The 13,620-nt window shown below is 47.0% G+C and overlaps 1 protein-coding gene across 8 annotated transcripts in view; it reads left to right on the top strand.

The window, feature by feature from the left end:
* Positions 1-13,620, top strand: part of NUP93 (nucleoporin 93) — a 122,659-nt gene extending 109,039 nt beyond the window's left edge. For 6 of the 8 annotated variants that reach the window (XM_049703793.1, XM_033418979.2, XM_033418980.2 and 3 more), the window contains 12 exons: positions 1,053-1,210; positions 2,296-2,461; positions 2,732-2,825; positions 3,641-3,832; positions 4,554-4,680; positions 4,793-4,865; positions 5,159-5,203; positions 6,757-6,873; positions 7,629-7,747; positions 8,514-8,631; positions 9,072-9,155; positions 10,611-13,259. In XM_049703793.1, coding sequence (XP_049559750.1) covers positions 1,053-1,210; positions 2,296-2,461; positions 2,732-2,825; positions 3,641-3,832; positions 4,554-4,680; positions 4,793-4,865; positions 5,159-5,203; positions 6,757-6,873; positions 7,629-7,747; positions 8,514-8,631; positions 9,072-9,155; positions 10,611-10,874 — 1,557 coding nt within the window. In that variant the 3' untranslated portion in view covers positions 10,875-13,259. Of the gene's footprint in view, positions 1-1,052; positions 1,211-2,295; positions 2,462-2,731; positions 2,826-3,640; positions 3,833-4,553; positions 4,681-4,792; positions 4,866-5,158; positions 5,204-6,756; positions 6,874-7,628; positions 7,748-8,513; positions 8,632-9,071; positions 9,156-10,610; positions 13,260-13,343 lie in introns of those variants that run through there. The other 2 variants (XM_049703794.1, XM_049703796.1) reach the window with 2 other exon arrangements.

The raw sequence follows: 13,620 nt of genomic DNA, 5'->3' as shown, positions 1-13,620 counted from the left end.
TCAGCTCACAGTCTAGTTACAGTCAGATACAGACCCTGTGCAAAGTGCTGAACCGGAGCTGTGTACCAAGGGTGGTGGGCTGCAGGCTCCTGGCTTCATACAGGAGGTGAGGCCCACATTTGTGCTTAAAGAGTAGGGGCTTGCCAGCCAGGGGTCTGGGAAAAGGGTATTCCAGGAGGAGGGAGGAGCGTGAACAAACGCGTGGAGGCAGGAAAGAGTATCTGGTGTATCGGGTGTGTGGTAGGGCTGGACCAGCTTGGGGCCAGCTGGTGACGGCCTTGAGCACCAGGCTAAGCACTTAGGATGTAAATTGCTCAAAGGGGTTTAAGTGAGGAAGTGACACGATCAGATCTGGACTTAAGAAAGAGTCCTGCTGAGGGAAGGGTGGAGGGGCCAAGAAAGGAAGTCTGAGGTCCACTTTTCTGGAGGAGTTGGGGAGAAGGAGAGAGAGGAGTAACCACAGGGCTGCTGCGCAGGTGATGACAAAGCCACTTTTAGGAGAGAGAAGCTCTAGTGCTGGGAGAGTGGGAACAGAGCTGCTTTCTTAGATTCCCCAGTGCATAACGTAGCACGGTGTCCAAAACAAAGATACTAAGTGAGTGAACAACTAACAGGTGAATGGAAGTGCCAGAATCCATTTAGCTGATCATTAATGGTTAACATTTTATAAACTCAAATATGATGATAGTCTCTTATTGGTCAGTGAACGTCCTTAGCCTGAGTGCACATCTGTAAATTATCACAGAAGAACATGTCACCTGATTGCTGTGGGTACTGGGGTTCCACGGAGAACCCACTGGCTGTCTTTGAAGCCTGTGTACACAGTGCTGTAGAGGAAAGGCTCTCGAGCCAGACTGCCGCTTACCAGCTTACCTTGGAAAAATTATTTAACATCCCCATGCCTCAGGTTCCTAGTTTGTAAAACAGAGAGGAGGAGGCCATTCATGGTCCCTGCCTAGTGGAGTTGTGAGATTAAGTGACTTAATACAAGAAGAGGGCTTAGCTGAGGGCCAGCACATCAAAAGTCGTCAGTTAAACCTTTCCTCTTTTAGGATGGAGAGGTGGAAGGCCATCCTGTGTGGGCGTTAATTTATTACTGCCTGCGCTGTGGAGACCTGCTTGCCGCTTCACAGGTGGTCAACCGAGCCCAGCACCAGCTGGGAGAGTTTAAAACTTGGTTCCAGGAGTACATGAACAGCAAGGACAGAAGGTACAGTGAATGAGATGGTGCATCCAGAAGAAGCCACGTGGAATCAGCAGGGTGGCCCCCACTGGCGTTGCTCTCTTTTCCTTGTGCATGGCTCCAAATAAGTTTCTGCTTGGGAGAAAAATGAAGTTTAGGAAGCAAGTAGAACTCTGTAGAATAACAGTTGAGAACATTAAAAGAGCCCCATTCTGACACCATGTGTACACTTACAAAGTCCCAGGCACATCAAGGATGCTTTAGTAAATGAAACTTTGTTGTATTACACTTCACTTGTTCACATTTAGTGCTTTTCCGGTTGACCCAAATGACAATATACGCTTCATGCTCAAAGGCCAGAGTTAGAAGTTAGCAAACTTGAGATATAATCATTGAATTAATTCAGTAAGTTTTTTTTTTTTTTAGTTCTCTTGCATTAAGGAACTGCTAAGCATTCATTTTTCTCTGGTTTTTGTTAATGTAATAGGACTTAAGTTCATATTCAAACCCAGTTTCAATATGCATACATGTATGTAGAAGAAATAATGGTGGTTACCCCAGTTATACATGTGGAAAACCAGGGTTACTTTTTTGGCAGTGTCAATAATGCCGTGTCCAGAGATTGTCTTAAACCATAAGCCCTGTCTTGCTCATGTTAGAGAGTGTAAAGTAGGGACAGTGCTTTAGGGTTCCCCCAGATGCAGACTCTTCCCCCAGATGCAAGGGTTTGAGTGCATGGAGTTTATTTGGGAGGTGATCTCACAGGGATAAGGGAGTGGAGAAGCCAGAGCGGGGCTGAGGCACTTAAGGGACTGACTCTCTCTTGCCCATCACTGCTTGAGGGCTGCCAGGGAGGTGGGTGGAGGATTAATTCCCCAGACCTTTTCACGTGCCTCTGACAGCCACTACTTGAGGAAGCCAGTGGGTGGAGATGCAGGTGTCGGTAGCTGCAAGTCTGGTTAAAGTGATGGTGCCCGTGGGTATGGGTGGGACAGTGTTACCCTCCATGAAGGAAGGCTTTGTGACTTTGCTGTGTGGTTGGGACCTGGGTACTTTCAGATGCCCGTGAGGGTCTTTAGCATATGTGTCTGTGTGTTCCCTTGTGTCTCTAGATTGTCCCCAGCTACGGAGAACAAGCTCCGACTGCATTACCGCAGGGCCCTCAGGAACAACACGGACCCCTACAAACGGGCTGTGTACTGTATCATTGGCAGATGTGACATCACTGACAACCAGAGCGAGGTGGCCGACAAAACTGAGGACTACCTGTGGCTGAAGGCAGGCGCTGCTTCCCTTGCCCAGTAGGGCATTCTCCCCTTCCCCCTGCTCACACACTGCACACAGATGTTACTGCTTAATGTATAATGCCAATAGGGTGACTGGACTAGTGGATTTCCTGTCTCCTGGCCCATTTTTTATTGTGTGATATTCGCAACCAGTAACACAGCCATTAGCGTAGCCTTGAGCATGGCAGCTAATCAGCTACAAGTCTGCACCCGGCACAGGAAGTAGCTTGTACCAATGCCTGTATTTTTCTTGGGCGTTTAGTTGAACCAGGTGTGTTTCGATGATGACGGCACCAGCTCCCCACAAGACAGGCTCACTCTCTCTCAGTTCCAGAAACAGTTGTTGGAAGACTACGGTAAGATACCCAGAACATAACTACCTTTCCTCTTTTGTCCACCTAAGGTCACTGCTTAGCTTTTTTCTGGGAAAATCCATCTCTGAACTCTGTGTCTCCTTCAGAACCCTCTGGATCTTCAAAACACAACACAACAAAACAATGAGTTCAAATTTGGGTAGAGTCCACGCACGTGGCCGTAAACAGAGTATGTGACTTACATGGTCGTTGACAGTAAACTCCACTAGTTCTTTGAACTGCTTTGGCAGACACTGGCTCAGGGAGAGACATAAGAGGACTTGGTTACTGCTTCCTCAGAGACCTCGCAGTGACTATATCTGAGCACAAACAAGGGAGAAATAGCTTTTAATTTTTTCTTTCTCTCACTGTTTAAAAATTGGGGGAAGAAAAGGAAATTCCAACTAGTGGTCCGCAGTGTTGAACGCAGATATCTGTGAATCTGAGTATACCGAAGCTTTGAAATCATTCCTGTCCTTATTCAGTGACTTTTATCAGGATAAAGGAGAGAAACAGCCCCTTTTGTATTCTGTTTTAAGGTCCTGTGCTCTGTTTCTCTCCCAACTAATGCAAGCAGTTTGGGTTTTACAACACAGCCCCCGCTCGCCAGTTGTTTTGTGAGGTCCGGAGGCTGTGGAAACAGGCCACGGCTGGAGTGGCGTCCACTGTGTCCAGAGCCCCCGCATCCGTTCAGGCTCAGGCTGGTGCTTTTGTCCCGCCCAGCAAGTCCTTTGAGCACATAGGGCTTCTTCTGGGCTCGGGGCTGCCGGCAGAGGCCAGCTCCTTCTGAGTCAGCTTGACCTCCTCTCCCTGGACAGGCGAGTCCCACTTCACGGTGAACCATCAGCCCTTCCTCTACTTCCAAGTGCTGTTCCTGACCGCGCAGTTCGAAGCTGCCATTGCCTTTCTCTTCCGCATGGAGCGGCTGCGCTGCCATGCTGTCCATGTGGCGCTAGTGCTCTTTGAGCTAAAGCTGCTTTTAAAATCCTCGGGACAGAGTGCTCAGCTCCGTGAGTATTTGTTGGCAGTGGCACATCCATAACACATCCCCCCATCAGATGGCAGTGGACACATAGCTGCAGCCAGCAGGGATTTGGGCAAGTGGTACCAATCATTTTAGAGTGTTGTAGGCGGTTGGGCTTATGAGATGATTAGTATGACGGTTCTTGCCTTTCCCGCCTCCATTAGTATTCCCTGAGGTGTTTAATAGATAAAATGCTGTGCTAAGTGCTAGTTTTGTGGCCAGTGAGTCAGGTCGCCTGGAGGGTGGTGCAGGAGGAACAGTCCCGAGAGTCGTGAGACTGGTTCCCATTAGGGCTCTAACTGGAGACATTGGAAGGCGCAGCCAGCCATCTTGTGTGCCTACCTGCATGGGGTGAGAGTCCGGGGAGGGAGAGAAGATACCTGTGCATGAATGGCTGCAGCTTCCTTAGTAGCACAGCAGACTCACTCCAGAGCACATGCCGTAATGGTCAGTTGTCACCATCTTTTCACTCAGAGACCAGCATACCTAGTGATTTACTAAAAATGCCACTTTCTCCAATCTGTACTTGGGACGAAATTGAGGACAGGGTGGTGAAGGGGATTGGCCTAAGCTCACAGTGGCAGACATTGGCTGGGCTGCAGGAGTAGGTGCCACCACTGGGTCTTTGGACTCAGTTCCCATAGCTCTCCGTTGCATGGGTCAGAAGGGCAGTGTGGTTGTGACCAGTTCTGTCCCCGTCGGTGCAGTCAGCCATGAGCCTGGCGACCCTCCCTGCATGCGGAGGCTGAACTTCGTGCGGCTACTCATTCTCTACACCCGGAAGTTTGAATCCACGGACCCGAGAGAGGCCCTCCAATACTTCTACTTCCTCAGGTTAGACTGGCTTTTGACTATTTACTTCATCTGGTTTTGATTTCTGCCACTGTGAGAATGACAGAGACCTTGGGGCCACACCGGAAACCAGGTTGATTTTGTCCCCTTCTAGAGACGAGAAAGACAGTCAAGGAGAAAACATGTTTCTGCGTTGTGTGAGCGAGCTGGTGATAGAAAGTCGAGAGGTATGTCTGTTAACTTTTCTCCATGCCCCCATGATTTCCAGTGTACAAGTTCTCATGCTGATGTGATACTGGATGGTCACCTCAATATGAGTTTGGTGGATGTGGCTGGGGGCAGGGGGGTGTTAGAGTTTTCTTTGGTTTCTGACAATGAAAACATTGATTCAGTCTCACTGTTCTCTAGTTTGTGCAAGACTTCTCCCACCTCCCCTATTCCTCTCTTGTCTTCAAAGAATTGTGGATTATGTATATATCCTCATCCAATAAACTGAGTAAACTTTTTTTTGTCTCTGCAGTTCGATATGATTCTTGGGAAACTAGAGAACGATGGAAGTAGAAAGGTGGGTTAAGTGTACCCCAGAGGTGTGTTAGTTTGCAGTTGGGGATTTATAATTGTCCAAAGAATACAGTTAGATTTTAGGATTCAAGGTACTGAAGATGCAAATCTGAATGAAGTTGCTTAGTTTTAAAAACAAAGAATGAAAATTACAGGCCCCAAATGATGACCTTGATTTTACATACATTTACATTTCTCCTTAAAATATGTAAATTTGTGGTTAGATAGTTTTTTTATTATGTTCAGAATACTCATCTGTTCACACCTGCCATATTTTCAGCTGAGAAGGCTACATTTCTGCCATTCTTGGCTCAGAAAATATGCAAGAAAGAAATTGGTTACTGCACTTACGCTCCCCAGAGGGGAAAGTTACAAATGCACTTGACCTCTCTCAAAAGATAGTTTCTGAGGGCTCAGAACTCTACACTGACCCCAGAGATGCAGCTGCTCCCGTGAGCCTTAGCAGTTCCCTAAAACCCATCATGGCTATTGGGCAGTGTAGAAGGGGCAGAGGCCCTAGTGTCAGAGACCCCTCCTGACCCACTCGGGCACTCTCCACATGCCTCTCTTAGGGACTCACTTTCCTCATTTGTAAAAATGGGTGGTTTAGAGCCAGCAGTCTCAAGATGACCTCCCACAGCTCACACCATCCAGAAGAAGAACAGTGGCAGTGCTGGTGACAGTGGCCATGCTTATGGAGCAGTGACAACTGCCAGGCCCCTGTGCTGAATGCTTGACATGTATTTTCTCACTTAATCATCACAAGAACCCAACACAGTGGGAACCGTCATCTGTTTTTCAAGGGAGGAAGTGGAGACAAGAGAGGTTATTTTCCTCAAGATCACACAGCTAGTAAGGAAGTGAGCTGGAATTTGAGCCCAGTCCTTCTTGACCCCAGAGCCCATGCTCTTCACTGATCTCCTGTGCTGCCAGGGTGGCAGAGCAGGTCACCCGACTTGGTCCAGGGCTGATGGAGAATCAGATGGCCAGTCAGACGTCACATAGTCTGCCCTCTCTCTTCACGGTACCTCAGGCCTCTCCCATACTTTCTTGACCATTTGGTTGCTGTTGAGTGATGATGCAGATTTTTTTTGTTTGTTTTTAGTATCCTGACACCACTTGCCATATATTTTTTCAGGACTGGATTTCTTTTGCCATCTGTCTTAGACAACAAATTCAGAATCTTTCAGATACTTTCTCTGAGCCTCCTGGTTTTTTCCCCCCTAGTGCCTACTCATCAGCAAAATTAAAATCATTGATGATTTCACCGATTCTCTAGGTCATTTTGGAAAATTAGAAAGCACAGTCTTACTGGTGACTCCTGTGCTGCCTTTGAGTCTGCCTCTTCATGGGTAGTTTCCTTGGTCCTTTTCATATGTTTAGTACAACCATATATCTTCAAGAAAGCCAGAGTCTAGCTGATGAAATATGTGCATTGCCCAGGGCAAGTATTTTCAGTTAAAGTAGTTTTCGGATCTCAGTTGCTTCTCTGTGTTTAAAATAACAGCTCTGTCCCCCCATTTCTCTCTTCCTCCCCTCCATGATTTGTCTTGTCAGCCTGGAGTCATAGATAAGTTTACTAGTGACACAAAGCCTATTATCAACAAAGTTGCTTCCGTGGCAGAAAATAAAGGACTGTTTGAAGAAGCAGCAAAGCTTTATGACCTTGCCAAGGTAAAATGTGCTCTTTTCTTTCTTCTGCACTTAATAGATCTGTCATCGGCCTTTTGGCATTAAATGCACAAACATTTCGATGGTGCCATTGTTGTACCCCTCTCCCTGCTGAGGCATTTTCTCCTAGTGCTTAGGCAGTTAATAGTCCAGTCAGGGTGAAATTCCCATTTTACAGAATTATTTCTGCCCATAAGGTCTTTCTGGCCAAACAAGAGTGACATATTGAAAGGCTGTCCCACGGGCACTGAGCAAAGCCTCCCTTGGCAGCAGAGGAAGCGCCCATCACGCTTGGGTGGTGAAGCTGCTGGTGAAGATGCCTGGTGCTCACCCTCCGGGCAGCCGCACAAACACTGACCGGTGTGTGTCAGGGAACAAAACCACAGCTGAGGGGTTCTGAGAGAACTGGAGGAAGTAGCTCGTTGTGAGAACATGCGGGGAATACCGATGACTGTTAGGGCCTGAAGAAGAGTACATTCTCTCCTTTTATCAGCTGACCAACGTGGGCAAAAAGAGGGTTATAATTCATTTTTCCTTTCATTTAAAAGTGTTCTGATTGAGGTCTAATTAAAAAGTAGAAAAATGTACACATATTCAGTGAACAGCTTGATGAGTTTCCCACAGGTATGTATCTGTGTCATCACCACCCAGATCAAGATACAGAACAAGAGTTCCCTCTTTGGTTTCGGTTATTTAGTTTTTTTCCTCTTATTGATTATTTTTAATTGATTCCTTTCTTAATTTAAAAAACCGAACAGAATGCTGACAAGGTGCTGGAGCTGATGAACAAACTGCTCAGCCCCGTCGTCCCCCAGATCAGTGCCCCGCAGTCCAACAAGGAGAGGCTGAAGAACATGGCACTCTCTGTCGCGGAGCGGTAAGGCCGGGGCTGGCTCCGGGGGGTCCCGGGGCTCCCAGCGCCCACCCAGACGCATCTTCAGCTTTACCGTAGCATCAGAGAGTTCCCCAGCATGGCTCTACTCACTCACCCTCCCACCAGCACTGACAGTTTGACAGTTCCTGTTCCCCCACGTCATAACCAACTGTCACTTGGCAATGTCACTTGGTAAACATTCTTGCGAAAAGGAAGGGTATGAAAGGGTATCTCAACATTTTAATCCTGTACATGAGGTTTAATTCTAGGCATTATACTCATCTATATGTCATTAGCAGCCATCTCAAAAACATTTTGGAACAAAGCTAGTGATGGATGGATGGATGGGGAAATTCTTAGAGATGTAGTGGCCAGTGTTTCAGAAGCTACCTTCCTCCCCGTGAGTTCGAGGAGTTATCATACTTTAACCAGTGTAACTCCCAGGCTGGGGCAATAGTTGTCACTTTCTGTGCCCTCTGCAGATACGCCCAATAAAGTGACCCAGTGAAAACTGGGTTGGAGATGCTTGCTGAGATGGGGGCTGAGGCAAGAGAACTGTGCTTCACACAGAACATTTATAGGTGGATTTCTGTCAAACCCGCCATCAAATGCTTGGCCATTTCAAAAGAAACACTATTTTCCACTCCTTAGTTCACTTCATCTAGAGAGTTTAAGAGGTTTTGTTTGACATTTTTTAGATGCTATCCTCAAGTTATAGATTGCACAGAAATTCCTAATATACCCCCCTTACTTCTTTTTTGTCCTTCAGGTATAGGGCTCAGGGAATCAGTGCAAATAAATTTGTGGACTCCACGTTCTATCTTCTGTTGGACTTGATCACCTTTTTTGACGAGTATCACAGTGGGCATATTGACAGAGCCTTTGATGTAAGTTTCAGGAGGGGTGTTTGAAGTGCAGGTTAATGTATGCCCTTGAAAAATCAAAACACTTCGTGAGATTCATTTAAAACAAAGGAAATGTCACCAGTATGCCTGTTAAGTGAAGAAGGACAAGTATGATCCTGTGAATATAAAAGGGATTTCTGTGTTGCTCTTTTTTTCCTTTTTCTCTTCCTTTCTTCTTTAGTCTAAAAACAGAGAGGTTTCTCAGAGTAATTTGAAATCTCTGAATTGTAAAACTGCCTCAGAAAACGAGGATAGGAATTGAGTCAGTCAGCAAGTTAGAATCAAAGCCTTTGAATGAGGGGATTAGCATTTCCTATTAAGAAGCCCACTATGAATGTGTTAGATGCTGACTATGTGTTTGAGGAGATGAAATGACTGTGATGGTTGTATCATATGGGACCGATGGGTTTTGTTTCAAATAGATAATTGATCGGTTGAAGCTGGTGCCCCTGAATCAGGAAAGTGTGGAAGAGAGAGTGGCTGCCTTCAGAAATTTCAGTGATGAGGTGAGTCCTTTTCTTCCTGAATTATAAAATTCTTTTTTCCCCCACTTCTAACTGAAAGCTTTTGTTCTAACATAGCCAATAACTTTAACAGTCCTACTACAGTCACCGTCCAGACTGAGTTTTCTAAGACAAGTCCAATTTCAGGTATCCTGGGCTGGTTTTTCTGTGAGTACACGTGTCCCCATCAGATTATAGTCTGAGTTCCTGACTCAGAAAATACACTCGCTTTAGAGACCAGACATATTCTTGGGAGAAACAGGTTTCTTGTTGATCTGTGGGATCTGGTTTGATTCTTTATTATGCACTTGTTCTAGAGGGTGTGTCAGTGCTTAACTCTGATCTTGTCTAAGTAGTTCCATTGGGTACATGAAATACGCATCATGGTTCACGTCCTTCTTTCCCTTCTCTGAACCATTTTGTCTCAAAGAAGCAGATGCAGTGACCACGGACTCAGTTATCAGCCCAGGAGCCCCAGAGCTACTGTCTCTCTGCAGGGTTTCTAGCATGTTGCCACTGCTTAGCCCAAGGGTGCTCAACTGGGCTGCATACTGGAATTGCTAGGAGACCTTTAAAAAAATCTGTGTGCCCAGCCCCAGAAATTCTGGTTTCCCTGATCTGAGCTGCAGCCCAGAACTCCCCTGGTTATTCCCATGTGCAGCTAAGGGTAAGACTCTTCTCTAGAACCACAGGCACTGAGGGCCAGCTGCCTGGTTCCAGGATGTTCCTAACAGTGTTTCAATTTAAAACCATTAGTAAGCACATTCCTTTTATGAAAGCATGTTTCTGTTCTAGAGGAAGAAGAAAGGCCGGCTTCTGCACATGTGGTGAGGCAGCTGCCTGCTGTGGTACACACAGTTCAGGAGGTCTTACCTCTTGCCGACCATCCCTTCACACCTGCTGCAGTTCTACCCCTAGCCACTCCTTCTGTTGATTCTTGCCCTCCCCTGGTTACATCATTCAGTGTTTCATGGACTGAAGTGTTGTACCAGGGCCTGTCCTCATAGACACTCCCAAGGACTCTGCTCGGGCTGTGCTGGTCCCATGGAGACAGTCTGGTGGGTCTGAGACAGTGGGGAGTGGTAGGGACTGGAGAACCAGTGTATGCGTCCCTGCCTGCTGACATTCAAATGCAGGCTTGTGCTAATCACTCTTGCTGGCCAGACGTAGTGGGCATGCGTTTTGCTCACTGCCCCTGCCTAGGAGGACTGGCATAAACAAGGGATCAGAAGAGTGACCTACCTGACCTTCTGAGTAGCATTGCCTGAGCTTTGCTTTCACGCTTGACATTTCAATGCCATCAGCTCCTTTTTGGTGGCTGTGTGGCGCTCCACCTGGCAGCTGTGGAGATGTGATGTGACCAGGCCTTCCTGGAGCACTGCTCCCCCCTTCCCCAACCTGTGGTTGGCCCCAGGGCTGGGCTCTTTCTCCTTACTTCATGTGTGTCCCTCTGTGCAGGTCAGGCACAACCTCTCAGAAGTGCTTCTCGCCACCATGAACATCTTGTTCACACAGTTTAAGAGGCTCAAGGGGACAAGTCCATCATCGGCATCCAGGCCCCAGCGAGTCATCGAGGACCGTGATTCTGTAAGATCCCAGCCAGATGGTTGGCCAGAGCCATCGCTGAGAACCACCTTTCTGGTTTGCTGTCCATTGCACCTCATGAGACCACTGCTCATGACCCTAAATTGCTCGTTTCTTTACTACCTGGCAGCTGGGTAAAGTTTGTGTCAGGGGCTCCCGGAAGAAATCGAACATTAATGGGGTTGCTACTCTTCTCAAGCTAAAAAACAAAGATGTGCTAAGTCAGCGAATATCACCTTTTAAAAAATCAAAATGCTAATTTATACGGATTCCACAAGAATTCCAGCCCTTTTTTTTAAAATATATATTTTTTTAAATATTTTTAAATAGAAGGTCATTTTATGAGTCTCAGTTCAGCACTTTCATGAAAACCATACTTACTTTTGGTCAACAATTTGATGCAAACCTTGTTTCTGCTGTCATCTCACAGTGACTCCAGAGAGGTACCTAGGACAGTCGTTATCCCCATTTTACAGTTGAGGGATCTGAGGCCTGGGTCAGGAGGTGTCTTGCTTTTGTGGGCCCCTCAGGTGGTAGGTGAAGGAGCCACGTCTGGAAGCCGGGTCTGTCTGATACCAAGGCCAGTGCCCTTTCCATTGCCTGTGGGGCCTCCAGCATTGCTTGGGTCACGCAGAGTCCAGGTAGATAGAACCCTGGGATTCCAACAGTGTATGGTGTACAGTTGATTTGACAAAAGGGGAAAGAAAGGTGTTTGACCCAATTAAACCATTAATTCCGTCGCGCAATGGATAGCGCATTGGACTTCCAATTAAACCATTAAAACAGGCAGTGTTTTAGAATTACCTTTCCCTTAACATTTCCACTTAATGTTTGGTGAGTCTCTCAGTATGGTGTACAACAGCCATACCTGATTTTGGCAATCAAGAAACTAGAGCCTTGAAAATCTATCTCCCGCCTCCATGGATATCTGAGGGCTCTCTCTGCTATGACCCCTACAGGCATTGTCACTGTCAGAACCTCTGCCTCGTGAGTGACGGTGGGAATTTTCACCTTTAGCAGCATACATAGCAGTGCTCAGAAGTGGTCCTCTGACGTGGTAGGCCCATCCGTGTGTGCATGAGAGGCAGCTGCAGGTCTGCCATCTGCCCTTGGACAGGCAAGAGCCTACATAGGAGATGTGCCAGCAGTGGGCTCGCTGTGCTGGGGCCTTGGCAGCAGTGCTGTTGTGAATACAACTACTGAAGTGGTGGGCGTTTCTGATACTCTCTACTGCTTACAGGTCAGAGCAGGGCTTGCTCACAGAGAGCAGAGCTGGTGGCCTGGCAGGTCCATTTTCCACATCTGAAGGGAACTGATTTAAGACTAGCTGGACTCACACGCTGTGTGTTTTAGTCTCTCTTTTTTAGGCACTTAGTTTTTACATATGATGGATAAAGCCATTCTCCTGTCTTCCTTTTACCCACCGCTCTCCTTTGTAATGAAAGGAAGGGATGGGTGGAGTCGAGGAAAGACTTATGTGTAAAAGCTGCCTGCCCAAGAATTGGCCTCATGGTTTAAGCTGCAGTGTTGCCAGGGAGTGGATGGGTCGCTTGGCCTGCATACCCCTAGAGCTTACGTAAAGTAGCTGCAAGTTAGGCAGGAGAACCCATGCACATTTTCGCACTTTTAAAGAAAATCTGATGGATACTCTCATCATAAAGTAAATTTCTTTTGGTTTGGACATTCATTAGGACCTTTACTTGCCAATTTACTTCACATATCAGGTAAAAGGCACTTACCTTTCAGTTTTCTTCTTGAATGGTCCTTAAGAAGCCTAGTAAGTGACCCTTGAATTTTTCTTAAAAATCTCATTACTGATCCAAAAGATGTGTGTAGACCCTCCTTTTCTGTTCCAGATATGGTTTCCTTTCCTGCTGGTATAAGCATCCAACACACCTCAATGTGGGGCAACCTGAAGCTGTTCAAGGTTTAAAGCTGTTTCTTTATTCAGTAATTTATCAGTTGGAAATTGGAGTGAAGGTTCCTATTTTTGTTGTTGGAAACACCTGAGTTTAAATCTTTTTCCTTCCTGGAGCAATCCAGGAATCTCATAAATATTGTTGCCTGAGAAAAGAGGACCAAGCACTTCTGTCAGGAAGGAAGGAATGTAAGGAGTGAAAGGAAGGAAAGGGGAAGATGCAGGAGAGGAAAGAGCTGGAATGGGCCTCACTTATGCACGACTGTTGCCTCTGGTAGCGCAGGTGCTTCACGAGGGTCCTAGAAAGAAACTCAGGACCCCATGGTAACAGTTGGACAGCAACCAGCCAGGAGAGAGAGAGAGGCTCAGAGAAGTAGAGCAGGCAGTCTGAAGCACAGGGCCGTGTCAGCAGCTGGTCAGACGTGTCAGGTGAGGCAGCTTGCCCGGCACACCCATCCATCTTTTGTTAAGCAGAAGGGCTTTGGAACTGAGGCCCCAGCAGCCGAGCTTTGCTAACTCTGCACCATGCTGGAGGAACATGATGGTGGAGGGTGAGACTGTCATCCACCCACCGGGAATCTGCCCTGACCCCAAGGGGTAGAAAATGGAAGGCCGGGGTGGTGGTTCTCAGGACAGTGCCCTGACCCAGAAGTTAACTGGATTTCTTCTCTTCTTCCCCTTTCTCTCAGCAACTCCGCAGCCAAGCCCGAGCCCTGATTACCTTTGCTGGGATGATACCCTACCGGACATCTGGGGACACCAACGCGAGGCTGGTGCAGATGGAGGTCCTCATGAATTAAGTGCGATGCTCCAAGGGGCTCCTGGGGCTGCTCGCTGTCAGTACCTCAGGCCTGTGGGCCTGCCAGGGTGGGGGGAGTTTCTGGTTTTGTTTCTGTTGTGTTAGTTTTGTTTTGTTTTTTTGTATTATGTATATTTGTCAACACCAATAAATTTCTTTGATTTGTA

Source organism: Orcinus orca, chromosome 20 (assembly GCF_937001465.1).
Source record: "Orcinus orca chromosome 20, mOrcOrc1.1, whole genome shotgun sequence".
NCBI lineage: Eukaryota > Metazoa > Chordata > Mammalia > Artiodactyla > Delphinidae > Orcinus > Orcinus orca.
This window is presented reverse-complemented; position numbering and strand designations above follow the sequence as displayed.